Raw genomic sequence first — 25619 nt, 5'->3', positions numbered from 1 at the left:
AGCCCCTCCTGGCCGCCCTCCTGCCGAGCGCGCGCGGGGTGGGGGTGGGGGTCCTTCCCTGAAGCCCTGCACGGGGTCCTCCCACGCGGGACAGTGACAACAGCGGCTGGAAGTCTCCAAGGAGAACGGGCTATTTAACCTCACAAGGACCCTGGGAAGCAGATTCTCCCATCGCCCCCTTTACAGGCGGGGAGACGGAGGGGCAGAGGGGGCTGGTGACTCACAGAATCGTAAGCGCAGGAGCGTCAAGCGGGGTCAGGACCCAGCCTGACTCTAGATGCGGCTGAATGTCCTTCAAGCTTTTCCCACCGTCTCGTGTCAGGGCAGCCTGGCGGCCGGTGATGCCAGCTGTCCCCAGACTGGGCTTCCCTGCCTGGGGACACCACAAGTCGGGGATGCCCCCAAGCGCCCACCCGGGACTTTCTGGGTTGCAGGTTTCACTGGGCATTCAGGACTCTTCTCTGTGGAAGACGGGGCTCCCTGTTCCCAGGGCCCGAGGGTGCTCTGTGGGCCCACCTCACGGCCTGCTGCATGAACCGGTCAGGGTCCACTGCCAAAAACGTGGTTAGCACGGTGCCAGTGGGCACGCCCTCCTCCAGGCGGATCAGCTTGTGGTTCGAGGGGAAGTAGGGGGCCTCGTTGATGTCCATGACTGAGATGGTCACCCCCGCCGTGGACTGGAAGGACATCTGGATCCCGCTGGCCAGGGGCGCCTGGTTGGACACCATCACGGTCAGCATGAACGCTCTGTTCAGCTCATAGTCGACCGCCTGGAATGAGAGGCGCCGGGACGGGGAGCTGGCTTAGGTGCCCGCGAGGCTGTCAGGGAGGGTGGTGCCCGTGGGGCTGCTTGGTCTGCACACGCCCTGCTCTGGGCCCAGGAGGTCAGTCCCGAGGGGTGCCGTCCCCCAGCTTCCCACGTCATGGAGTGGCAGTAGCTGGGCTCCTCGGGGGCTACGGCTCCCGCCAGGCACACCTCCTAGCCAGCGGCTCCGGCACTCATCACGCATTAGGAGTGCGGGGGCCCCACCCTGCTCCCTGCAGCCTGGCAGGTCGAGGGCCTGGCTCTTGTCCGTCCAGGGTGCCTCACCAGGTGTGGTGGGTGGAAGGGTGGCCTCCAAGGATACGTCCCTCTGGAACCTGTGACTGTGACCTTTGGCAAATAGGGTTTTTGTAGATGTAATGAAGTTAAAGGTCTCGAGAGGGAGTCGCCCTGGATTGAGGTGTTCCCCGATTCAAGCCTGGGTGCCCTGTGAGTTAGGGGAGGGAGACTGCAGACACAGAAAGGGGCCAGGTGAAGACAGGCACAGGCTGGGGTGACGCAGCTCTGAGCCAGGGATGGCCAACAACCCCAGGAGCTGGACGGGGCAGGAGGGATCCTCCCAGAGCCTCCAGAGGGAGCACAGCCCCGCCAATGCCCTGATTTTGGACGTCTGGCCTCCAGAGCTGTGAGAGCGCATCCTTCAGCTGTTCTAACCCACCTGGTCTGTGGTAAGTTGCTACAGCAGCCCCAGGACACCAACACACCAGGTCTCACGGAGCCCCCTCACCTCTGCGTGGCCCTTGCATGACCATTCTCTCCAGCTGACACGCATTTTGGGGGTGTCAGGACCCCGGATGATAAATGTTAGTATGGTTCTATTGTCTACAGTTATAGGGTCTCCGGGGTACGATCAGTCTCGGGGGGTATTCTTCACGTTTTGAGGGGGGATGGAAGCTGCACGGAAGCACTTGGGGCCCCGAGACGTGTAATTACTCCTGGCAAAGCTTGCAACAGTCTCACTAGAAAACAAGCAACACAGCACACTGCAGCTGCATTTGAACAGTTCTGCTTAGACACGTGCGGAGTATTACGTGCCCAAGAATATTCACTGACGTATCATCTGTATCATTCATAGAGGATTTATACTGCTGTCAACTCAGGCACCCATAGCACTGGCTGGGCTGCATCCGCACAGTGGGGACATTTGCAGCTGTAAGAAAGAACCAGGAAGATACACGTGGGAACGGAGAGATCTCCAGGATCGACTGGTGAGCAGAAAAGGCAACATCCATTGCAGGCTGCCTCTTGTGTGAAAGGGGGAGAGGAACATGAATTTGCATATGTATCTGCTCAAATATGCAAAAAGAAATGCTGAAAGGATAAACCAAAAACTCATAAAACAGTCACCCGTGAGCAGAGGGAAGGAATAAGGGTGGAGGGAACGTCTGGAGGTGTGAGTTTGCTGCGTGTGTTTTGCCACATAGCTTTGATTTTAGAGCCATGTAACCTTACATTCTCACATTTTAGGTATTACAAGTAAACTTGTATATATGAAGCAATCTCTGAAAATCAGAAACAAACGGAGTTAAATTAAACTAACTGTATATCGATGGTAATATAACTCCCAAGAAAATAATGATTTCTCGTGACTGGGACAGCATTTAGACGGTAAGTCCTTCATGGGATTTATTCTAAGGACAAGAGTTACTGCAAAGAAACCTTAAATTCATCTGGTTTGCTTGCTGTTGGCCGGGAGTTTGGATTCGTTATTTTTTAAGCTTTTTATGTATAATTGGCTCTCTATATCCATGGGCTCCACATCCGTGGATTTAACCAGCCACAGATTGAATACATTTGAAAAAAATTCCAGAAATTTAAAACCTGAATTTGCCTCACACAGGCAACAGTTTACACAGCACTGACATGGTAGTGGGTATAAATTACACGGGAGAGTGTGTGTAGGTTATATGCAAATATTCAGTTGGCCAAAAAGTTCTCATGGAAAAACCCGAACGAACTTTTTTGGCCAACCTGATACTCTGCCATTTTGTATAAGGGATTTGAGCATCTGTGGATTTTGGTACCTACCTGTGGGGGGGTGTGTCCCGGAACCAATCCCCCATGGATACCGAGGGGTGATTGTATATTGTAGGTTAAAGTAAATCAGCAATTATCTTACTGTTGTTAGGAACCAAGATTTTCAGTGTAAGAGAAATGAGATCAAGTATAAAATCAACAAAGGTTAGTAAAACCTTCCAGTGTTCAATTTGGATGAAATGATCATGTGCATCGGTGAAGTAACTTTGAGGTGGTCAGGAAGCACATGCACTGAAGTGTCACTTCTTCGCTCTGCCCTGACAACATCCAGTAGCGATGGCAGCAGCCGCAGTGAGCACCTCTCGCGTCTGGACGTTGGTTTCTAAGTACCACTCCTCGCTAGAGGAATGGCCCGCCCAGATGTGAGGCAAGAAATCAGCAAGACGAACCTGGGCTGCGCACTCAGGTCCCAACACAGGGACGTAGCAGAAGCACCCAGAACCAGCTGCCGGAGGAGCCCCCTGGCCAGAGGTCAAGACCGTACTAGCTGCAGCTGAGCACCACACACCGAGCGTATAAAAACCTGCCCAGCCTTAGCCGTGACGAGAAAGTGAAAAACGCAGTTCACTGACTGCTTCTGCATTTACCCAGGTCCTCACCTCTGGAATCTGTGGATAGTCACTTTCCCTGGCAAAAGGGGACTTTGCAGCCACGATGAAGGTAAGGGTCTTGAGCTGGGAGGTGGTCCTGGATAACCCAGGTGGGCCCTACGTGCCGTCACAGGGTCGTTACGGGCTCCTGACCTCCAGAAAAGTGCGAGGGTAAACGCGTGTCATGTTATGCAATTGTTACGGCAGCCGTAACACCGGGATGCAGGTGGTGACACTGCCTGTTGCTGGCTCACCGGTTCTGCTCTGAGAATCGGAAGTAAAGGTGGAGAATGAAGCCTCATTCTCGCCTTTTCTGTTGAGCTGCGTTAATTTCATGTTCCTGTTGAGTGGCTTAAAACAACACACATTCGTTATCTTACAGTTCTGGGGGCCAGAAGCCAAAAGTCTGCGCTGCTGGGCTAAGGTCGGGGCGTGGGCAGGGCTGGCCGCTTCTGAAGGCTCCTGGACGCCTTTTCTGACTCCGTCCGAGAGGCGCCTGTGCTCCCGGCCCCTCCCTCCGTCTTCAGAGCGGCAGCGCGGCACCTTCCAGTCTGTCTCTCTCAGACCTCTGCTGCAACCTCAGGTCTCTGACTCTGGTCCTCTTGTGTCCCTCTTCTAAGGGCCCCGCGATTACTTGGGGGCCCCCCAGGACTATCCAGGACAACCTCCCATCTCAAGATCCTTAACTTCTTCACATCTGCAAAGTGCCCTTTGCCACATACGCACAGATTTGGGAGACTGGGACCTGGGTGGGCATCTTTGCGTGGGCGTTGTTCTGACAGCTGCAGGCCTGCATGTCAGCATCATCACAGGGCTCTTTTATATAGAAGCATTCCAGCCGAGGACTGTACAAGGAATGACAGGATTGTAAAGCACCATTTTATACCGCCTAATGAAGAAATGAACTTGGCAATGACCATCAACAGATGATGAAACCAACAGATGGGGGCTGGTGGAGAGCCGTGCTTTTGCAGACTGCTTGCCGGTCATGACGGGGAGGAGCCAACTCCACGGTGACGGGAGAGGCCTGTGAGCACCGGAGCCCACTGGTCAGGCTCAGATGGCTGTGCACGGGACAACCAGGCTTCTCACCGCGGAAGGGCCCTTCAGGTCTGCAGCCCTGCTTACAGGAAGAGCAGAGAGCAAGAGACCAGATACTCCGAGAGGAAGCGATCGGACAGATTCAGCACCGCGGACCCTGCGTTTGTGACAGGTCAGAGGTGGGGGGAATATTCTAGATTATGAGAGATTCAAGAGATGGCACAACCGAATGCAACGTGGGGACCCTGGTTGGATCCAGATTTGAAAAACCACACCATCAAGAGACACTTGGAAAATTAAGGGCAATTAAATGTAGACTCAGGGCCTCCATGGTGGCACAGTGGCTGGGAGTCCACCTGCCGATGCAGGGGACACGGGTTCGTGCCCCGGTCCGGGAAGATCCCACATGCCGCGGAGCGGCTGGGCCCGTGAGCCATGGCCACTGAGCCTGCGCGTCCGGAGCCTGTGCTCCGCAACGGGAGAGGCCACGACAGTGAGAGGCCCGCGTACCGCAAAAAAAAACCAACAAAAAAACAAATGACTCATATTGGAGATCACGGAGGCGTGGTTGTCTGTCTCAGGTGCTGTCACGGTTGTAGCTATGTGAGCAGAGGGCCTGGAGTTAGAACCACACGGCAGCAAAACACGGATGGAGCGACATGGCAGCACGCTAGTAACTGTGAAACTGAAGTGGCAGGTGAGGGTACACCCGTCTCTCTTACTTCTAGATGTGCTTGGAAACGTTTGTGGTAAATGGTGTGACACACTTCTGCTCAGAGGGGACCTGATCGCCTCGTGGGACCAGTTGTCCTGCGAGCCCCGGGGGTGCTGGTGATGGGGCCGTGCTGCCCTGCCTGCTGCTCGCCTGGCCCAGCCCTGCCCCATCGCTGGGCTCCTCCTGCAGCTCAGCCTTGATTTCTGTGAGTATTGACCGTCATACACCTGGTGCATCAAACCCACGCCTTCTCAGCTCCTGCTACTGAGCAAGGTATTGAGCACGGGAAGAGTTTACTATAAAGTAAGTAACAGTGCTGAGTGGGCGTGGAAAGGGGACGGAGACGATGCTCCCCAAGGCGCAGTGCCTGCCCGACGGGAAGGCCTGGAGGTGGCAGCAGAGATCGGGGCTCTGGGCCGACACTTCCGTCGTCCTCCCCACTGTCCCCCCGGCTCACCTTGCGGGAGCCCCCGTCCTCTGCAGCCGTGGTCTCCTCATCTGCTGAAGGAATGCGTGTTACCTGCAGAGCCCCTGGAGCCCCCGGTGAGAAGCCACGTCCCTCCCTGGCGCTTGCCTCTTCATGGCTGAGGTCCCCCCCCGCCCACCCGGCCGCCGAGAACTAAGCGGCTGCCAGGCCTCCAGCCCCTCCCCCAGGGCCCCCCGAGTGTTGGCAGCGACTGAAATATACTGCTTCCTAAAATCACGGTGGGTGTGCCTCTGAAGAAGTCACTAAAGGAAGTGGTCCTTCTCCCATATTTATCCGTTCGTGTCCCTGGAGGACAGGGAATAATGCTACGTGTCATGCATTAAAAATTGTGTCGCCAGTCTGAGTGAGGACACCTTCCAGAAAGATTATGGCCAACGGAAGTCTGTCGGACGGCAAAACAAAACATATTGGTAACAGAGAAATCAGTGAGTAATTTGCTCCAACAGTTTCAATCAGAGGCCAGACAGCCTCACTGGGCCTCCGCTCAGCTGCCTCCCCCACGTGTGGCCACGACCCTTCGCTCAAAGCCCAGGGGCCGGGTCTGCACCCTGAGGGGAGCAGCCCAGCGTGGGTGCAGGCTCGTGGGGCAGGGCCGGGGGCGCACCAGTGCACGTGGGGGAGGCTTGGGGTGAAGTGTTTTCGCTGAGCCTTGCTGGGAGCTGCAGAGGTTACCGCGACCCCCAAACTGGCCTGCTCCCGCTGTTCCTGCCACCCTGACCCTCCTCCGGGCACTGGGGCACCGCTCACTCACTGCCTCGGGCAAAGCCTTGTCGCCGCCCGGTCGGGAAGCAGAAGAGGCTGATTCTTGGCCTCTGAGCTTCAGAAGCTGAGGGCCAGGTGCAAGGGAGGAGATGGGAGAGTTATCTTTTGGGGGGTGGGTGGCAGGTCAGGCCTGCAGAGTCCCTGGGGTCACGTGACCGGTCCTGCTGAGGCTGCCTCTGCCCCTGGCAGGTCGGGCGCAGTCCTTTGCCCTTGGACACTGGGGTGGCACGCACTGAACCCGAATATCACTCCTGTTACGTCTGCCTCAGGGCACGTGGCGGGGGCAGAGCTCAGGGAGCCCAGCAGGAGGCGAGGTGAGCACCCACCTTCACCACAGTGACCATGCCCTCGTTGGTGACGGGGTCCGTGCGGACGCTGAAGTGGCCCGAGGGGTCCCCGCTGATGATGCGGTAGACAGCGTTCCAGTTCGGGGAGTGGGGCTGATCTCGGTCCATCACAGTGAGGTTTGCGACCACCATCTCCACCCGGTTTTCGGGGACTTCCCCTGCGTACTGCGAAGTGTAAGAAAAGACAACATTACAAACCCGTGTGGAAGCCTGGAGAGGCTGGAGAGGTTCTCTGCTGACCCTGGGGGGCCTCTGCTTCCAGCTGCACCCAGACACGGTGACTCCCACAGGTTGGCCCATCCCATGTCCGTGCCGACGAGGAGGCATCTAGAGAGGGCTCTGCTTCCTCCAGCTGAGGCCCAGCAAAGCCCGAGGCTCATCTGCACGTATCCACCTCCAAACTAATCCCTGCCTGTGCACGCACGCACGCATGCCAGGCCCCCCTCCTAAATCCCCTTCAAGCCCTTCCCATAGGCAGCAGGGGACCAATGCAAATACCTGGGGCTTGCAAGAGACTAAAAATGTGCTTACAAAATGGGAAACGAACAGGAGTGGGGACGCAGCTGCAGAGGGCTTCCCGAGCTGAACCATCTCTGGGCTCCTGCCGTCCCAGTGGTCTCCGACATGGGCTTGGGGCCTGGGGTCAGCAGCTGCAGATGTGCAGATGATCAAACACAGAGCCTCAACCCTTTCTTTCCTGCCGCAGCAGTGAGGGCTGCAAACCACGCCCATCGGTGAGTGGGGTTCACGTGGCCACAGTAGTTACGGGCAGGCAAAGACTGTGTGCGTGGCTGGGCGTGTTGGTGCTGGTGTCGAGGTGGTGATGGAAATCTGAGCACCTCTCAGCAGGTGAGTCAGTGCTGTGCAGCTGTGGCCCAGCTCAGAAGAGCCCGGAGCTCGGTTTACTGCTGTGCGGTCACAGTCTTGAAATTCTTCATACTTTGTGAATGAGGGCCCCTGCGTTCTTATTTGGCACTGGGCCATGCAAATCGTGTGGCCATTCTGTCACAGTGCAGTGTGCTTTTGAGCCACAAAACCCGGAGACAAAGTTTGAACAAATATCTGGAGATTTCCAGTTGTGTTCACAGCAGCGCAACCCTAACGATGGTTACCGAGTGCCCACTCTGTGCCAGGTACTGCCCTTGCGTTATTCTGCTGGTTCCTCAGGAGAACCCCATTCTTATCCCCATTTTGCAGATGAAGAAGCAGAAGCAAGAGAGGTTAAGAGACCTTGGCACGGCCCAGAGAAAGCACAGCTCAGGGAAACCGCCGGGTGACTGCCGGAGCCTGGATCCAGCCATGCCTGAAGACAGTGCAGCTTCTGCGAGATGAGGAGATTCTCTTCTTGTTTCAGTTGCCAGGGTCAGTGTAGTGGACATCAGTAGGCTGTTTGGCTCTCCAGCACCTTCTGAATTCCCTTCTTTATCTTCCAGAACCGTGCTTTCTCGCCCTCCTCTACTGCCACGACCTGGTCAGGTGATCTAGAACCTGCCAGTGGGACACACCTTCATGAGTTTGATTCAGAAGAGAGGCAGAGAGACCTTGTGCTTTGGCGCCTGCAGTGGCAGAAGGTGGGTGGTGGCACCGTGTCCAGCGATGGAGATGGGAGCTGAGGCCTCTGCGCCCCGTGGCAGAGGAAGGTGGGGGTACCCCCGGCGGAGCCCCCAACCTGATGCACGCGGCTCTCGGAGTCTGTGGCCCCTCATGTGCTTTGGCGGCCACTGGCTTAATCAGGGTGGGTTCTGGTGCCGTCAACTGACAGGCCCCCCCCCCCCCCGCCACAGCCCAGTTTCAGTGCACCCCATGGGGGCCCTGTTGGGTGCCTCCACCCACTCTGCTCTGGTCCCCCGAGAATACGGGCCTGTGGTTTCACGGCATGGGGAGAGCTGCGTGTCCCGGAGACCAGTTCCTTCCAAACTTCCGGGTGAAGTTTATTTGAAAAGTCTCTTTTAATTCATGCAAGTTTAATAAAGGTTCACAAAGAGGTGCCTTAGCTGGGAAGCCTGGCTCAGGGTTTTCTTACTAACCTTCCCCTGTAGCCATAATGAGTTTTAAATTTAAATTTTTGGGTTTTCAGGCACAGGGAAAGCCTCCCCCATGCCCCGTGGGATGTAAGGGCGGATACTTGGGAACGGAAGAATTGGAAGTGTTGGAATTTCTCGCATAGCTGTAACCCGGAATTCACGTGCACCCCCATCTCAAGAGGCAGGGTGGATTTCCTATTCGTGCCTGGGCCTTCCAGCACAACCCCAGCTCCTCCGCACAAATCTGGGGGGCTCCCAGGGGAGGGTCACATTAGCAGAGTGGAGGATTTGGGTGGGAACAGTGAAGCCCAGCCGGGATTTAGGGAAGACCCCTCAGCCAGGCCGAGAGGATGGAGGATGGCAGGGCCTGTCCCCACAGACCCGGGGACCACCAGGGCACCTGCTCCATTGGGGATGCCAGACTCCCCGAGATGATGCTTTTGTTTCTGGCCCCAGTATTCGAACCATCGCTGGTCCTAGCGCGGCTCAGGCCTGAGGACCTGACCCTCCCCCAGCTGCCTTCTCTCTGGGCCCTGGACCCTGGTATGACCGAAGGTGTTATGCGAGGGGGGTGCCCCCCACCCAGTCCTCTCCTGAGCCGGGAACTCAGGGATCGCCCTGGAAGCCCCGGGGCTGCGTTGGCTTCTGTTGGAAATCGTGCCTTCTCCTCTGACATTGCTATCGTTTTATTTTTGTTGTTTTGTCTTTAGTTTCTTTATCGTCTGCAGTCAGAACTTCCAAGCCTCCCCTCCTTCTCTCCCTCACAGCCCACAGCACTTCCGAGCTCCTGCTCTCTTCTCTTCATCTTTCCGCAGCGCCTGGCCCCGGGGCCCCGGCCCAGGGATGCGGCCGCGGCACTGGTGCAGGGGAGCGGGAGGTGGTAGTGGCATAACGTTCCGGCGATTTTAACTTTTGAAATTTAGTTTCCTCTCCAGTAAAACGGTGACGGTTTCTGTCGGCTTCTGAGTTTGGAATCAGAATCTGACGGGTGGGACCAGTGGCTCGTAACGGGGGACCTGGCGGCTGACATCCATCCTCCTCCACCCACAGGGAGAGGCCTGGGGCCCGGGGCCCGGGTGGTGACTCTGGAGCCTTGTCCCCTCCTTGCGGTGCTGCTGTGAGAACAGGTGAGTGCCGCCTGGGACGTGGCCCTTGGGACGCCAGCTCAGGGAGAGGACCCTGAAGCACCTCCCCAGCTTTTTGGTTCACCCCCTTTCCAGAAAGAAGGGCTACTGGGTGCTTGTCGCCCTCTCTTCTGTCTTCAGAGGACCCTGGGAGGGGACCCACCATGATCTCACCCCCCTTTATTTTTTTTTAACATTTAGCTTAACTTTATTCATGCTTGCCTTGGCATGGGGAATAGGTCATCCAATCACATGTACAGTAAAGACAAGTATGTCCTATCACGTACAGTCTGGAACGGTAGCGCGATGTACCTTAAGGACCCCTCACCCACTGAAGGCAGAGCCGGGACCCTGTCTGCTCCGCCGCCCAGTCGGTGCCCCTGTGATGGGGGTCAGGTACCACCCGCGGCGTTTTTAGGGCAGAGAGCAAACTTCCCTGTAGATGAGCGGATGCTCCCAGCTTCACCTTGAGCCATGTAACACTTACGCGCCAAGAGGGGAAAACGTTCTGATGCTCAGAGAGGTCCGACTGTCAACCTAAGCGCACAAAGCTAGGAGGGACCCGGGGGTTGGGGGGGGGGCAGAAGGGGGCTTCCCGACTCCAGGAGACCCTCCCGTGGGCCTGTGTGTGGCTGGGTCTCAGGGCTTTGCTCCAGGACCTGAGGATGAGGCAGAGGGAGGCCCTTGGGTCGGGTCTGCGGCTGTGTCCTGGGGGCCTCGGCCCTACCCCGTGGACCCGCCTCACCCTGCAGGGGTGCTGAGGGACGCTTCGCGGTGGCAGCAAGGGAGCGCAGGCTCAGAGCAGGCGAAGGGAGAACGACGTCTAATTAACATTTCAGAACAGGAACTGGATCATGCAAATCCCCACCCCCACCTCTGCAGCTTCTGCTGATGGCTCTTGATTAAGCTGGATAAAATTAGCCTGGCTGTGCAGGGGGTGCAGCCAGCCCCGGGCCTTCGCCCGCCCGCCCCCACTGAGCCCAGCAGACGGTGTCCTGGGGCCCTGCCTTCCACCCGTCCCGAGGGGCCATGTCATAACGTGTGACCCCGGGACATTAGGCAATCCACACACATCCACGCCGCTGCCCCACAGCCCCGACAGTAAGCAGGCAGGGCCTCTATGTGCTCTCCTGGCCTCCAGGGCCCGGGCCTGGCTGAGGCCGACTGGGGTGGAGGAGGGGCAGGGGCGACTCTGGGAAGAGGCAGCCGTTCCGAAAGCCCGGAGGGGCATCCTCCTAGGAACAGTCCCGGGAACCAGGCTGTGCCCACCTTGCCTTCATCCAGGCGTGCAGGCAGGAACGTTCCCCTGGGATGTGCCCCAAGGCACCTCCTTGGGTCACATGCAAACTCCCTCCTGGGTCTCAGTGTAATTCCCGGGCTGCCCCTTTTTCGGGCGTGTGTGCGGATCCGGGAGTATCTTGTTGATCATCTCCCCTCCCCTCGTGTGGACACCCCAGCGCAAACAGGTCAGGAAGGTGCACCGCACCCTCCTTTTCTCCGCCGCATCGCTTCCTCACAGGCCATCTAGGACCCGGCCTTTCTAGGGGATCAGCGGGCGTTTGCAGGGCGGCTGGCGTGCAGAAGGGCAGACGAGGTTCAGGCTAGAAGCAGAGAGCCACACGAGGGTCAGGTCAGGGCCGACCAGGGCTCGTCAAAGCCAGATCAGGGCTCCGGACAGTGGGCGGAAGTGGTCCCCCGCGGATGTGCCCTGCGGGAGCTCGGGTGTGAGGGCAGCCTCCGGGCCCCTCTCTGGAGCTGCGGAAACCCGGGAAGGCAGCGCTGCTCCATCTCAGAAGGGGACGGGAGACACACTTGGGGTCTTGAAGGACAGAGGTGTGGTGCGAAGGTGGGCCCGCGGAAGGAGGAGATGTGGGTTGGACTCTGTCTCACTGTGTGACCTCGGGTAGCCCGAATTACCCCTCTCGGCCTCAGGTGTCTCTGGTGGAAAAAGGGCTAGCAGCTGTTTCCTGACGGAGAAGAGCCTCTTAGGAAATACACTCAGAAGCCTTTAGATGTGAGGGCATCACGCATACTACTGATTCCCAAGCAGCTCAGAAAGAATTGTGTGGGCGCACCTACAGGGAGAAGCGGGCACACACGGCATGGCGCCGACGGGGTCGGGGTGCGCAGCTCTCCTTTGTGTTTGCTGTAACTGCAGCACAGCTGGTTTACAGTGTGTGTTAGTTTCAGGTGTAGCGCAAAGTGACTCAGTTACACACATATGTACGTCTATTCTTTTTCAGATTCTTTCCCCATACAGGTTATTAGAAAACATTGAGTGAGTTCCCTGTGGCATACAGTAGGTCCTTGTTCTTTATCTATTTTATATATAGCAGTGTGTAAATGTTAATCCCAACCTCCTAAATTATCCCCCGGCCCTTTGGTAACCATAAGTTTGTTTTCTATGTCTACGAGTCTGTTTCTGTTTTGTAAATAAGTTCATTTGTATCATTTTTTTAGTTTCCACCTGTAAGTGATATATGATGATATTTGTCTTTCTGTCTGACTTCACTTAGCATGATCATCTCCAGGTCCATCCATGTTGCTGCAAATGGCATTATTTCATTCTTTTTTATAGCTGAGTAATATTCCATTGTATATGTGTACCACATCTTCTTTATCCACTCATCTTTTGATGGACATTTAGGTTGCTTCCATGTCTTGGCTATTGTAAATGGTGCTGCAGTGAACACTAGGGTGCATGTATCTTTTCAAATTATGGTTTTCTCCAGATAAATGCCCAGGAGTGGGATTGCTGGGTCATATGGTAGTTCTATATTCAGTTTTTTAAGGAACCTCCGTACTGTTCTCCATAGTGGCTGCACCAATTTACCTTCCCACCAACAGTGCAAGAGGGTTCCCTTTTCTCCACACCCTCTCCAGCATTTGTTGTTTGTAGATTTTCTGGTGATTTCCATTCTAACTGGTGTGAGGTGATACTTCATTGCAGTTTTGATTTGCATTTCTCTAATTAGTGATGTTGAACATCTTTCCACGTGCCTTTTTGCCATCTGTGTGTCTTCTTTGCAGAAATTTCTACTTAGGTCTTCTGCCCGTTTTTTGATTAGGTTTTCTTGATATTGAGCTGCATGAGCTGTTTGTATATTTTGGAGATGAATCCCTTGTCAGTCGCTTCATTTGAAAATATTTTCTCCCATTCCATAGGTTGTCTTTTCGTTTTATGGTTTCCTTTGCTATGCGAAAGCTCTTAAGTTTAATTAGGTCCCATGTGTTTATTTTTGTTTTCATTACTCTGGAGGATGGATCCAAAGATGTATTGCTGCGATATGTCAAAGGGTGTCCTCCCTATGTTTTCCTCTAGGAGTTTTATAGTATCCGGTCTTATGTTGAAGTCTTTAATCCATTTTGAATTTATTTTTTGTATGGTGTTAGAGAATGTTCTAATTTCATTCTTTTACATGTAGCTGTACAGTTTCCCCAGCACTACTTATTGAAGAGACTGTATCTTCTCCATTGTATATTCTTGCCTTGTTTGTCGTAGATTAATTGACCATAGGTGTGTGGGTTTATTTGTGGGCTTTCTATCCTGTTCCATTGATCTACATTTCTGTTTTTGTGCAAGTACCATGCTGTTTTGATTACTGTAGCTTTGTAGTATAGTCTGAAGTCAGGGAGCCTGATTCCTCCAGCTCCGTTTTTCTTTCTCAAGATTGCTTTGGCTATTCGGGGTCTTCTGTGTTTTCATACAAATTTTAAAACTTTTTGTACTAGTTCTGTGAAAAATACCATAGGTAATTTGATAGGGATTTCACTGAGTCTGTAGATTACCTTGGGTAGTATAGTCATTTTGACAATATTGACTCTCCCAATCCATGAACTTGGTATATGCTTCCATCTATTTATGTCATCTTCTGTTTCTTTCATCAGCATCTTACAGTTTTTGGAGTACAGGTGTTTTTTTTTTTTTTTTTTCTCCTTAGGTAGGTTCATTCCTGGGTATTTTATTCTTTTTAATGCCATGGTAAATGGGATTGTTTCCTTAATTTCCCTTTCTGATCTTCTGTTGTTAGTGTATAGAAATGCAACAGATTTGTGTGTATTAATTTTGTATCCTGCAACTTTACCAGATTCACTGATGAGCTCAAGTAGTTTCCTGGTAGCATCTTTAGGATTCTCAATGAATGTACAGTGTAATGTCATCTGAAAACGGTGACAGTTTTGCTTCTTTTCCAGTTTGGATCCCTTTTATTTCCTTTTCTTTTCCAATTGCTGTGGCTAGGACTTCCAAAACTATGCTGAATAAAAGTGGTGAGAGTGGACATCCTTGTTTGTTCTTTTTAAATTTATTTATTTTTGGCTGCGTTGGGTCTTTGTTACTGTGCGCGGGCTTTCTCTAGTTGAGGCGAGCAGGGGCTACTCTTGCTGTGGTGCATGGGCTTCTCATTTCGGTGATTTCTCTTGCTGCGGAGCACAGGCTCTAGGCGCACAGGCTTCAGTAGTTGTGGCACACCGGCTTAGTTGCTCCGCAGCATATGGGATATTATTCCCAGACCAGGGCTTGAACCCATGTCTCCCGCATTGGCAGGTGGATTCTTAACCACTTTGCCACCAGGGAAGTCCCCTTGTCTTGTTCTTGATCTTAGAGGAAATGCTTTCAGCTTTTCACCATTGAGTATGATGTTAGCTGTGGGGTTGTCATATATGGCCTTTATTATGTTGAGGTAGGCTCCCTCTATGCCTACTTTCTGGACAGTTTTTTTTTTAAATCATAAATGGGTGTGGAATTTTATCAGAAGTTTTTTCTGCTTCTACTGAGACGATCGTATGGTTTTTATTCTTCCATTTGTTAATGTGGTGTATCACACTGATTGATTTGCAGATACTGAAAAATCCTTGCATCCCTGGGATGGATCACACTTGATCGTGGTGTATGATCCTTTTAATGTATTGTTGGATTCGGTTTGCTAGTGTTTTGTTGAGGATTTTTGCATCTGTGTTCATCAGTGATATTGGCCTGTAATTTTTTTTTGAAGTATTTTTGTCTGGTTTTGGTATCAGAGTGATGGTCGCCTCATAGAATGAGTTTGGAAATGTTCCTTCTTCTGCAATTTTTTGGAATAGTTTCAGAAGGATAGGTGTTAACTCTTTTTTAAATGTTTGATAGAATTCACCTGTGAAACCATCTGGTCCTGGACGTTTTGGTTTGTTGGGAGTTTTTAAATCACAGATTCAATTTCAGTACTTGTAATTGGTCTTTTCATATTTTCTATTTCTTCCTGGTTCAGTTTTGGGAGATTGTACCTTTCTAAGAATTTGTCCATTTCTTCTAGGTTGTCCAATTTACTGCCATATAGTTGCCTGTAGTAGTCTCTTGTGGTCCTTTGTGTTTCTGTGCTGTTGGTTGTAATGTCTCCTTTTTCATTTCTAATTTTATTGATTTGAGTCCTCTCCCTTTTTTTCCTGATGGGTCTTGCTAAAGTTTTATTAATTTTATCTTTTCAAAGAACCAGCTTTTACTTTAATTCATCTTTTTTTATGGTTTTCTTAGTCTGTATTTCATTTATTTCTGCTCTGATCTTTATGATTTCTTTCCTTCTACTAACTTTGGGTTTTGTTTGTTCTTCATCTTTAGTTGCTTTAATGTAAGGTTAGGTTGTTTGAGATTTTTCTTTTTCCTGAGGTAGGCTTGTATTGCTATAAACTTTCCTCTTAGAACTGCTTTTGCTGCGTTCCATAGCTTTTGGATCATAGTGCTTTCGTTTTCATTTGTCTCTAGGTATTTTTTGATTTCCTCTTTGATTTCTTCAGTGATCCATTGGTTGTTCACTAGCATATTGCGTAGCCTCCACGTGTTAGTGTTTTTTTGCAGTTTTTTTTTCTTGTAGTTGATTTCTAATCTTATAGTGTTGTGGTTGGAAAAGATGCTTGATATGATTTCAATTTTCCCAAGTTTACTGAGGCTCGCTTTGTGGCCCAGCACGTGATCTGTCCTGGAGAACGTTCCGTGTGCACTTGAAAAGAGTGTGTATTCTGCTGCTTTCGGACAGAATGCTCTGTAGATATCCGTTAAGTGCATCTGGTCTAATGTGTCATTTAAGGCTTGTGTTTCCTCACTGATTTTCTGTCTGGATGATCTGTCCATTGATGTAAGTGGGGCGCTGAAGTCCCCCACTATTATTTATTTACTGTCAATTTCTCCTTTTATATCTGTTAACATTTGCCTTATATATTGAGGTGCTCCTGTGTTGGGTGCGTATATATTTACAATTGTTGTATCTTCTTCTTGGATCGATCCCTTGATCATTACGTAGTGTCCTCCTTTGTCTCTTGTAGTAGTCTTTATTTTCAAGTCTATTTTATCTGATATGAGTATAGCTACTCCAGCTTTCTTTTGATTTCCATTTGCATGGAATACCTTTTTCCACCCCCTTTCAGTCTGTATGTGTCTCTAGGTCTGAAGTGGGTCTCTTGTAGACAACATATATATGGGTCTTGTTTTTGTATCCATTCAGCCAGTCCACGTCTTTTGGTTGGTTGGAGCATTTAACCCGTTTACATTTAAGGTAACTATTATTATTATTTTTTGCGGTACGCGGGCCTCTCACTGCTGTGGCCTCTCCCGTTGCGGAGCACAGGCTCAGCAGCCATGGCTCACGGGCCCAGCCGCTCGGCGGCATGTGGGATCCTCCTGGACCGGGGCACAAACCCGTGTCCCCTGCATCGGCAGGCAGACCCTCAACAACTGCGCCACCAGGGAAGCCCCCATTTAAGGTAATTATTGATATGTATGTTCTTACTGGTATTTTGTTAATTGTTTTGGGTTTGTAGGTCTTTTTTGTTCCTTTCCTCTTTTGTTCTCTCTTCTTATGATTTGATGACTATCTTTAGTGTTGTGTTTGGATTCCTTTTTCTTTTTTGTGTGTACGTCTATTATAGATTTTTGGTTTGTGGTTACCATGAGGTTCTGATACAGCAGTGTATATAAACATATGATTGTTTTAAATTGTGATCTCTCTCTTAATTTCAAACGCACTTCCAGTGTCCTGCACTTGTGCTCTCCTCCTCTCACGATGGCTGGTGTTGATACCATGCTTGTGTGGATGATCTCCTACCTTTACTGTACGTTTGCCTTTACTGGTGAGCTTTCCCATTTCATCATTTTCTTGTTTCTAGTTGTGGCCTTTTCCACGTAGAGAAGTTCCTTCAGTGTCTCTTGTAACGCTGGTTTGGTGGTGCTAAATTCTTTTAGCTTTTGCTTGTCTATAAAGCTTTTGATTTCTCCATCAAATCTGAATGAGAGCCTTGCTAGGTAGAGTATTCTTGGTTGTATGTCTTTTCCTTTCATCACTTTAGATATATCCTGCCACTCCCTTCTGGCCTGCATAGTCTCTGCTGAAAAAAAATCAGCTGATAATCTTTTGTTTTTAAAAATAAATTTATTTATTTTTGGCTGTGTTGGGTCTTCGTTGCTGCGAGCAGGCTTTCTCTAGTTGCGGCGAGTGGGGGCTACTCTTTGTTGTGGTGCACGGGCTTCTCATTGTGGTGGCTTCTCTTGTTGCGGAGCACGGGGTCTAGGCACGCAGGCTTCAGTAGCTGTGGCTTGCGGGCTCTAGAGCACGGGCTCAGTAGTTGTGGCACACTCCGCGGCACGTGGGATCTTCCTGGACCAGGGCTCGAACCTGTGTCCCCTGCATTGGCAGGCGATTCTTACCCACTGCTCCACCAGGGAAGCCCGTCTTTCTTGTTTATTGATGAGTGACTGTGCAGCAGTTAGCTGTGACTTTGGTGCTTTTGTGTTAGGTGAGCACAAGGCCTTCTACTCCACCATCTTGTCTTCTCTCTGTGAGGCTATTCTTTTCCCTGTTTCTATTCTTGCAACTTTTCTGTGAGCTTGAAATTATTTCTAAACAAACACATGTTGAAAAAATTTCAGGGGCGTTCGGAATCTGTGGATATGGAAAGGTCTTCAAGACATATCATAAGCGGAAAAACCAAAAACAACGCAAGGGTCAGAGTGAAAACACAAGGGGCTCCTCCTCAAAGTAAGTCATTTTATACATTTTGAGGTACTGTACCGTGTGTGTGAATTACCTAACCAAATAGTCAAGTTAATTTTTAAAAAAGAGATAGATAATGATTAAGTGAAGCCGGGTGAGGCAATGAAAACTTGTTCCTAGTTCCAAAGGGTCCAAGCTGAGAACAGAAAAAACCCAGATGGGCGGGGCCCTATCTGACTGAACTGATACAACAACAAGGAAGGACCCCAGAGGCCTTATGCCACCAGGTGGGCGGCTCCAGGGAATCGTGCGTTCCGTGTGACTCCGTTTACATGACATCCTAGAACAGGTAAAGCTCACCTTGGACGATGGGCCTGGGTTGCTGCTGGCCGGGGGGAAGGTTTCACTCAAGATTTGTGCCTCATACTGTAGGCACGTCAGACCTCGGTGCAACGAACAACGAGCTGCTCTCCTCATGTCCAGACTCCCTGGGACGCTGCTCCTGAGCCCTTCCTGCCACTGCCCACTGGCCGTGGAGAGCAAACAGAATGGAAGCCATCCCACCCTAACCAGGGGGCAGAGACCTGAGCGGCTCCCTCTGTGGGGCGATCTGCCATCTGCCCACCAGATGGCGCTGTGCCCTCGTGGCTGAGGCTGCCCTCCTCTGGCTTGGTCCAGCCGGACACAGAGCCTAGGACTCTGAGATGCCTTACTGCAGGGATGTGGGATTTGAGGACTCCAGAATTTGGAGCCTGTGGGCAGGTGGGGAAGCAGGATGAGGGCATGCAGGGACGCTGGTGGGGCTCCCGCCTGTGAGATGCCTTCACGGCAAGCTGACCCACCCACTGGGAGAATGAGGGGTCTCCTCTCTGTTCCCCCCCCACCCCCTCCGCTGTGGCATGAGAGCACAGCTTCCTGGGCTCAGCCCCAGCTGCTCCTAGTGGGCTGAGTGGCTCTGGACAAGTGACTCAGCCTCTCTGAGCCTCAGCATCCTCCTCCCTAACTGGGTCCCGAGCCTCATGGGGCTGGTGGGGCCCAGAGGTTGACCAGGAAGCCCAGGCTGCTGCCTGGTGGAGTGGGGGTGAGGGGCGCTCCACAGCTGGGCTTGCGCTCCAGTTCTTCTGTTACTGTTACTGCTGTTACCCTCTCATCCACTCGTGCCGCGGGAGTGAGGCTCAGAGAAGGCAACCCTGACACCCTGGGGGGAGGGGGCAGCCTCCACCTCCCAGCACTGCCCGGGGAGTCCTCACTGACCCTCCCCTCTGCCCATCTGGCCCCCTGCATCTGCCGCATTTCTGGACGGGCACCCGCAGGGTGGGTATATGTTCCCATTCTGTCAGCAACCCCACTCCGGGGGGCGTGGCCCAAAAGACGCAGCTCCTTTGGAATTCAGAGGAACTGGGAGCGCGTGACGCGTGGCTCTGTGATCCCTCGGCTCTGCCGCTAGGGCGTTCCTGTGGTCATTCAGGTTCTGGGCAGCCTGGCACGTGGCCTGGTCACAGCCCGCTGGCCGTGCCTGAAGGGGCAGGACGTACAATGTGTCCCCCACGCCCCGCTGCCCCCCTGCTGATGGTGGGCCGTGGAGGGCCAGCTGCGGTCCTGCCGCAGAGACCTGCCCTGTCCCCAGGCATCCCCCCCGACAGTCCTGCCTCGCGTGCAGCCATGCACACACCCCACACTGGCTGACCCTGGAGCCCAAACACCGCTGGTCAACTCCTCCGGGTTCGGGAGGAGGGTCCAACTCCCTCTGTCCTGGGAGCCTCTCCAGGTGTCAGCCAGTGGTCAGTAGGGGCCTGCAGACACCCGGAGCTCCTCTCCCGCTCAGCCCCCCGCCGCTCGGGGCCTTTGTTAACAGCCTGTCTATTCGTCTGTCAAGCTCCTTCCATCAGGTGGCAGCAGAGAGAGAAGCAGCCCGAAGGCCCGGGACCGTCTCCGAGGGGACGCGCACTCACCGTGCTGGCAGTGAACTCGGGCGGGTTGTCGTTCACGTCCGTCACCGTGATGATGGCTGTGGCCGTGTTGGACAGGCCATAGTTCAGGTTTCCTTCCATGTCTGTCGCTTGAACGATGACTGTGTACTGCTGAACTTTCTAGAAGGGCATGAGGGGGAGGAAGACAGCATCAGTTTGGGTTTTAGTTTACAGGCTGTTTATACTTTCATTAAAGAAATACATTCCCTGGACGGACTCAGCTGGGTCCCCGTCCTGCCCGGGGGCGCTGGCTGCAGGGCGCTCGGCAGGTGACCTGGCAGAAGGAAGTTCTCACTTGCGGTGGGTGGTGAGGTCTCTGCCTTCACCTCAGTGCCTGGCTTCCACAGGTGTAGATCGAGGTAGAAATAAGGAAAAGGGGGCCTGGAGCACACAGCACGCTGTGCTGGGTTTGCCAGACCAGGGGTGGACAGTTTGGAAAGAGGGGCGACCCCCAGACGTGTGTCTGCAGGGACCTCATTTCTTTAGCATCCTCAGTGTCTAGTTCAGCCTCAGTCCAGAAATTCAAACAGGAGAAGGGAGTCAAGCCCTCTCCCCTCTCTCTGCAGGCACACAGACACCAGCATTACTCTGTGTCTGAACACAGTCTGGAAGGAGTGGTTAGCGTTCAGATGCAGGTGTGAATTTTAAAAGGCAAAATGATGCTTGATGGGGATGGCGAATTTCACTGGGCACTGAAGGGGCCACCCAGCCCTTCTCCACCTGGACCCACTGGTGCAGCAACCCCAGGTCAGCAGAGGGGGCCTTTCCACACCCCTGTTCTGAGCAGAGGCCGCAGGTGTTTCCAACTGTGACAGGTGAGGACGAGCCTGGTGGGCAGCTCTCTGCTGGGACCACAGCCCACCTCTCACTGGCACCATTGGGGAGGGAGGGTTCTGGGGTCCAGGGCAGAAAGGGACCTTCTGAAATGCCTCCAAGGAATGAACGATCCCAAGTCCCGCTCCCCTAAGAGGCTCAGGGAAGAGCCCACTTCTCAGCCCCACCATTCAGGGAAATGTGCTCAGGATCCCTAGGGGGCTCCGGAAGGAATTATAAACAGCAGACGGCCGCAGACGGCCGCAGAGCGCCACTCCCTTTCCCTCCCTCCATCCACCCGTGAGTCCCTCCATTTCTCTCTCCTTCCCAGACCCACAGCCCATGTGGGGAAAGCAGGATAGCCTCACGTAAATCAATGAAATTAGAACACTCCCTCTCACACCATACACAGAAATAAACTCAAAATGGCTTGAAGACTTAGACATGACACCATAAAACTCCTAGAAGAGAACATAGGCAAACCATTCTCTGACATAAATCGTAGCAATGTTTTCTTAGGTCAGTCCCCCCAGGTAATAGAAATAAAAGCAAAAATAAATGTTAGCTTTTGCACAGCAAAGGAAATGATAAACAAAATGAATAGACAACCTACAGACTGCCAGCAAATATTTGCAAATGGGGCTTCCCTGGTGGCGCAGTGGTTGAGAGTCCGCCTGCCGATGCAGGGGTCACGGGTTCGTGCCCCGGTCCGGGAAGATCCCACATGCAGTGGAGTGGCTGGGCCCGTGAGCCATGGCCGCTGAGCCTGCGTGTCTGGAGCCTGTGCTCCGCAACGGGAGAGGCCGCAACGGGAGAGGCCACAACAGTGAGAGGCCTGCGTACCGCAAAAAAAAAAAAAAAAAAAAAAAAAAAAAATTGCAAATGATGCGACCGACTGACAAGGGCTTAATCTCCAAAACATACAAACAGCTCACAACTCAATAACAAAAACCAAACAACGCAATCAAAAAATGCACAGAAGACCTAAGTAGACATTTCTCCAAAGAAGACATAAAAACGGCGAAGAGGCATGGAAAAGATGCTCAACATCGCTCATTATTAGAGAAACGCAAATCAGAACTACAAACAGATACCACCTCACAGCAGTCAGAATGGCCATCATCAAAAAGTCTACAAACAACAAATGCTGGAGAGGGTGTGCAGAAAAGGGAACCCTCCTGCACTGCTGGTGAGAATGTAAATTGGTACAACCAATGGAGAACAGTACGGAGGTTCCTTAAAAAAACTAAAAATAGAGTTACTGTATGATCCTGCAATCCCACTCCTGGGCATATACCCGGAGAAAACCATAACCCAAAAAGATACGTGCACCCCAATGTTCACAGCAGCACTGTATACAATAGCCAAGACATGAAAGCAACTTAAATGTCCGTGGACAGATGAATGGATAAAGAAGATGTACATATATACATGGAATACTACTCAGCCATAAAAAAGAATGAAATAATACCATTTACAGCAACATGGATGGGCCTAGAGGTGATCATACTAAGAAGTCAGTCAGAGAAAGACAAGTATCATATGATCTCACTTATATGTGGAATCTTAAAAAAAAAGGTACAAATGAACTTATTTACAAAACAGAAACAGACTCACAGACACAGAAAACAAACTTACCGAAGGGGAAAGGGAGGGGAGGGATAAATTAGGAGTTTGGGATTAACAGATTCACACTACTGTATATAAAATAGATAACAAGTTCCTACTGTACGGCACGGGGAATTGTATTCGATATCCTGTAATAAACCATAATGGGAAAGGATATGAAAAAGAATATATATATGGCTTTATATATGTATAACTGAATTGCTTTGCTGCACACCTCAAACTAAGACAACATTGTAAATCAACTGTACTTCAATAAAAAATACAAGACGTTTGGTGGCCCTGGGCTCTGACATCAGGCATCACAGACCAGGTACCTCCCGGACCGGCCTCATGGTGATGCCACAAACTTCTCAGGGAACGAGGGCCGGGGAAACCAGGGAGGCTTCCAGGAGGTGGTGGGCTGTTCTGCCCAGAGGTGACAGGATGAGTGAGGGCTGAGTGGAGGGTGTGGACCAGAGCTGGGAGGTGGCTCGGGAGGCTCACACTGTCTCCCACCCAGATGGATGTCTGGCCTCCACCTCTGTCAGCGCCGCAGTCCACGTGCCCAGGGCCGGTGTGCAGCTGGGGGGTGGCGGTGCTAACTCCCCTCCTCCCCGCCCTGGCTCTTATTCCAAGAGGCCTCCCCCAGGAGTGAGCCTCTCAGAGGAGCAGGAAACAGCTCCTTGGCACACAGCTGGGGCGTCCCTTCAAGGGATGAAGTATCTGCAGGAGGAGAGTGAGGAGAGCACATCGGGGCCTCTGAACAGGCTCCTAGGTAGGGGGCGAGAGGGGAGGGGCCCCAGTGCCGTGCTGGGCTCAGGTCCCCACCTGGGAGAGGGGGCAGGGCCACGTGCCTGAAATAGCGAGCGGGAAAGCAGTCCCAAGACCAGGACAGTCACTGCTCTTCCCCCCTCACCTGCTCTGACACCGGCCAGACCCTGGGGACCCACCTCGTGCTGGGCCCCTGTTCCCGCTGCCAAGAACCGGCTGTGACGGCGCCTCCAGGGGACCCCCTCCCCCACCGCAGAATGGACCTGCCCTCCTCACAGCCCCACAGTCCTTGGGATCAACCCCTCTGACAGTCACTCAACAAACATGGGCCTGACTCTCCTCGGAGATGGAGAGCACCCCGAGGTCGGCCTCACACTCAGGCTGGGCCCCTGGAAGCCCAGCCTGGAGCCGGTACACAGAACGCACTCAGTCCGTGCTCGTTACATGAACCGAGCACACGTCTAAACAGCTGATGATGTTTTTTGTGAACGTGGTTAGAACCTGCGCCCAAGGAGACATGAAAAAATCAAAGAAACAGCCTACACTTGCTTGGGTGCCACGTCACACCTTGAACGTTCTCCCACAAAAGATTAAGTCTTGCCTCCTTCCCTGCTTCCTCTCTCCGTCCTCCATCTACCTACCCGACCACTCATCCATCCATCCATCCTCCATCCATCCGTCCATCCATCCATCCTTCATTTACAGGGACCCACCCCCCACCCTCTGTTAGGTGGGATCACGACCACCCGGTGAGGTGGCGAGAGGTCCTCTCAGCTGTTCATGAGATAAATGAACTCAGGGAGCGGGGACAGGCTTCCCCTGGAGGTACCATCAGAGCAGAGTGTGGGGCTCACCAGACAGGGAAGCGGGGACAGGCACGATGTGGGTCCCCAGGGTCGGGGTGGTGTTGGGGCAGGTGAGGGGGAGAAGCACGGTGACTGTCCCAGGCTAGGAAGTGCTCTCCCTTCCTGCTCACTCTTTCAGTGATGTGGCCCTGCCCCATCTCACAGGTGGGGACGCTGAGTCTCATGATGTCCCCAGAGGCACGCAGCAAACCAGAGGCTGCTGGAGTGGCCGTGGGATTCCCGGTGCGGGTTGGCGCCTCTGTGATGGGTGAATGCAGACGGCTCCGTGCCGCCAAGGCAGCGACGTCAGCCAGGCTGCCAGGAGGCCTCTCTCTGAATGTGGCACACGAGGTACCCAAGGGCACGGCAGCGCCATCCTTAACCCGCTTCCCCCCGACAGCTGCACGGTCAGTATCCATCTCCACGTGTGGACAGCTGCATATGCTCAGACATCCATTGCGCCCTTGACATCAGGACCTCGCTCAGGGCAGGGGTCCCTCCTTCGCGACTGCCGTGCCTCCGGACCCCAGCAGGGAGTAAGTGCCCCTCCCTCTTGCCCATCAAAGGCGGCTGGTCATCTCTGGTCACTGCTGCCTCAGCAGGGACATGGCAGCGACAGGCTGGGGACAGTACCAGTGCCAGGGTGGGTAGACCGACAAACCGAACCCGAACCTCAGGTCCCCACGTGCCCTCGGCGAGGGTCCTGCCCGGAGCGTCCCGGATCCAGCCAGGCCTGAAGGCGCCCTGTGCGTTCAATCACGTGAGCCAGTTAGCCCTCTTTTTTGTTTGATCCTGGAGCTCGTTTCTGTCCTCTGCCACAGAAGGGGGTCTGACTGCCCCACCTGCTACTGTCTTTCTTTTTGTGAGGGACACCATCACAGGAAGCACAGTGGGACGACCGGGCACCTCATGCAGGAGAGAACAGGACTCCGCTGACGTTCTCCCAGCACCACCGGCCCCGACCCTCGGGGCACCGATGGGGCCTGAGGGCGGACTCGGGGCCCGACTGTCGGGGCCTCAGTCGGGGTGTCGTGGTGAGCGCTCCGCCATCGAGCCTCGCAGAGTCACCCCCACAGTGTCGACAGACACCACGCCCCCCGTCCAGCTCTGCCGTAGATTACTCCTTACAGCTCAGGCTTCCTTGTACTTCAGTAAACACATTTAGAAGCGTTCATGCCGCTGCCATAAATGGCAAACGAGCATCACCTTCCACAAATAGAAATTAGTCCTAAACACGACTGTGTATTTTTAAAGGTCCATCTGTGAGTGTCCAGGCCCAGCGCATGAAGCAATGGGGGGACCCAGGCCGACGGAGCCACGCGACGCCCCCCGCAGCGGCTGCCCGTCACCTCTTGCCATGCGGAGAGACACGCAGGCTGAGAGGGGCCCGCCCCACCCCCGGCTGGTAGGCTAACACGGAGCGGGTCCCACGGCTCCTCTGCTAGGACCTGCCCTGGCTCTGCTCCCTGGGCACAAGCAGAGGCCTACAGTCCACCGGTCCCGGGGCAGGCGGGCCCGCTGGCCGCACGCTTTCTCCTCTGCCGCCCCCCAAAGCCACGGTGCCCTCCGGGCCGGTGCAGGGCTGTTCCGCCTGCCCTGGCACTCTGCTCGCCCCCATCAGCAAGGCCTTCCCTGCCTCCCTGAATAAAATACAATCGCTGCCCCACGGCCGCTCCCCCTGCCGGCTGCCCGCTCTCCCGAGAC

General features: G+C 53.3%; 1 protein-coding gene and 1 long non-coding RNA gene across 11 annotated transcripts in view; one reads left to right on the top strand and one right to left on the bottom strand.

Annotated features, from left to right (window-relative positions):
* The window catches only part of CDH4 (cadherin 4), a 549827-nt gene that overhangs the window by 10244 nt on the left and 513964 nt on the right, over window positions 1–25619 (bottom strand). For both annotated transcript variants that reach the window (XM_067708632.1, XM_067708633.1), the window contains 3 exons: window positions 19861–19998; window positions 6782–6967; window positions 517–770 (listed from right to left, as the gene is read on the bottom strand). In XM_067708632.1, the coding sequence (XP_067564733.1) occupies window positions 517–770; window positions 6782–6967; window positions 19861–19998 (578 nt within the window). The remainder of the gene's footprint in view (window positions 1–516; window positions 771–6781; window positions 6968–19860; window positions 19999–25619) is intronic.
* LOC137208139 (uncharacterized) lies at window positions 749–25572 on the top strand. 9 transcript variants are annotated; one of them, XR_010935485.1, is made up of 8 exons: window positions 749–2031; window positions 2291–2431; window positions 5220–8164; window positions 8236–8373; window positions 9877–9953; window positions 12194–17953; window positions 18089–20693; window positions 24081–25572. It is a non-coding gene; the product is annotated as an uncharacterized lncRNA (long non-coding RNA). The 9 variants fall into 9 exon arrangements; XR_010935489.1 differs by lacking the exon at window positions 24081–25572 and having other exon boundaries at window positions 749–1491; window positions 1899–2031; window positions 18089–22673; XR_010935487.1 differs by lacking the exon at window positions 24081–25572 and having other exon boundaries at window positions 12194–16682; window positions 17845–17953; window positions 18089–22673.

Source organism: Pseudorca crassidens, chromosome 15 (assembly GCF_039906515.1).
Source record: "Pseudorca crassidens isolate mPseCra1 chromosome 15, mPseCra1.hap1, whole genome shotgun sequence".
NCBI classification, from domain to species: Eukaryota; Metazoa; Chordata; class Mammalia; order Artiodactyla; family Delphinidae; genus Pseudorca; species Pseudorca crassidens.
This window is presented reverse-complemented; position numbering and strand designations above follow the sequence as displayed.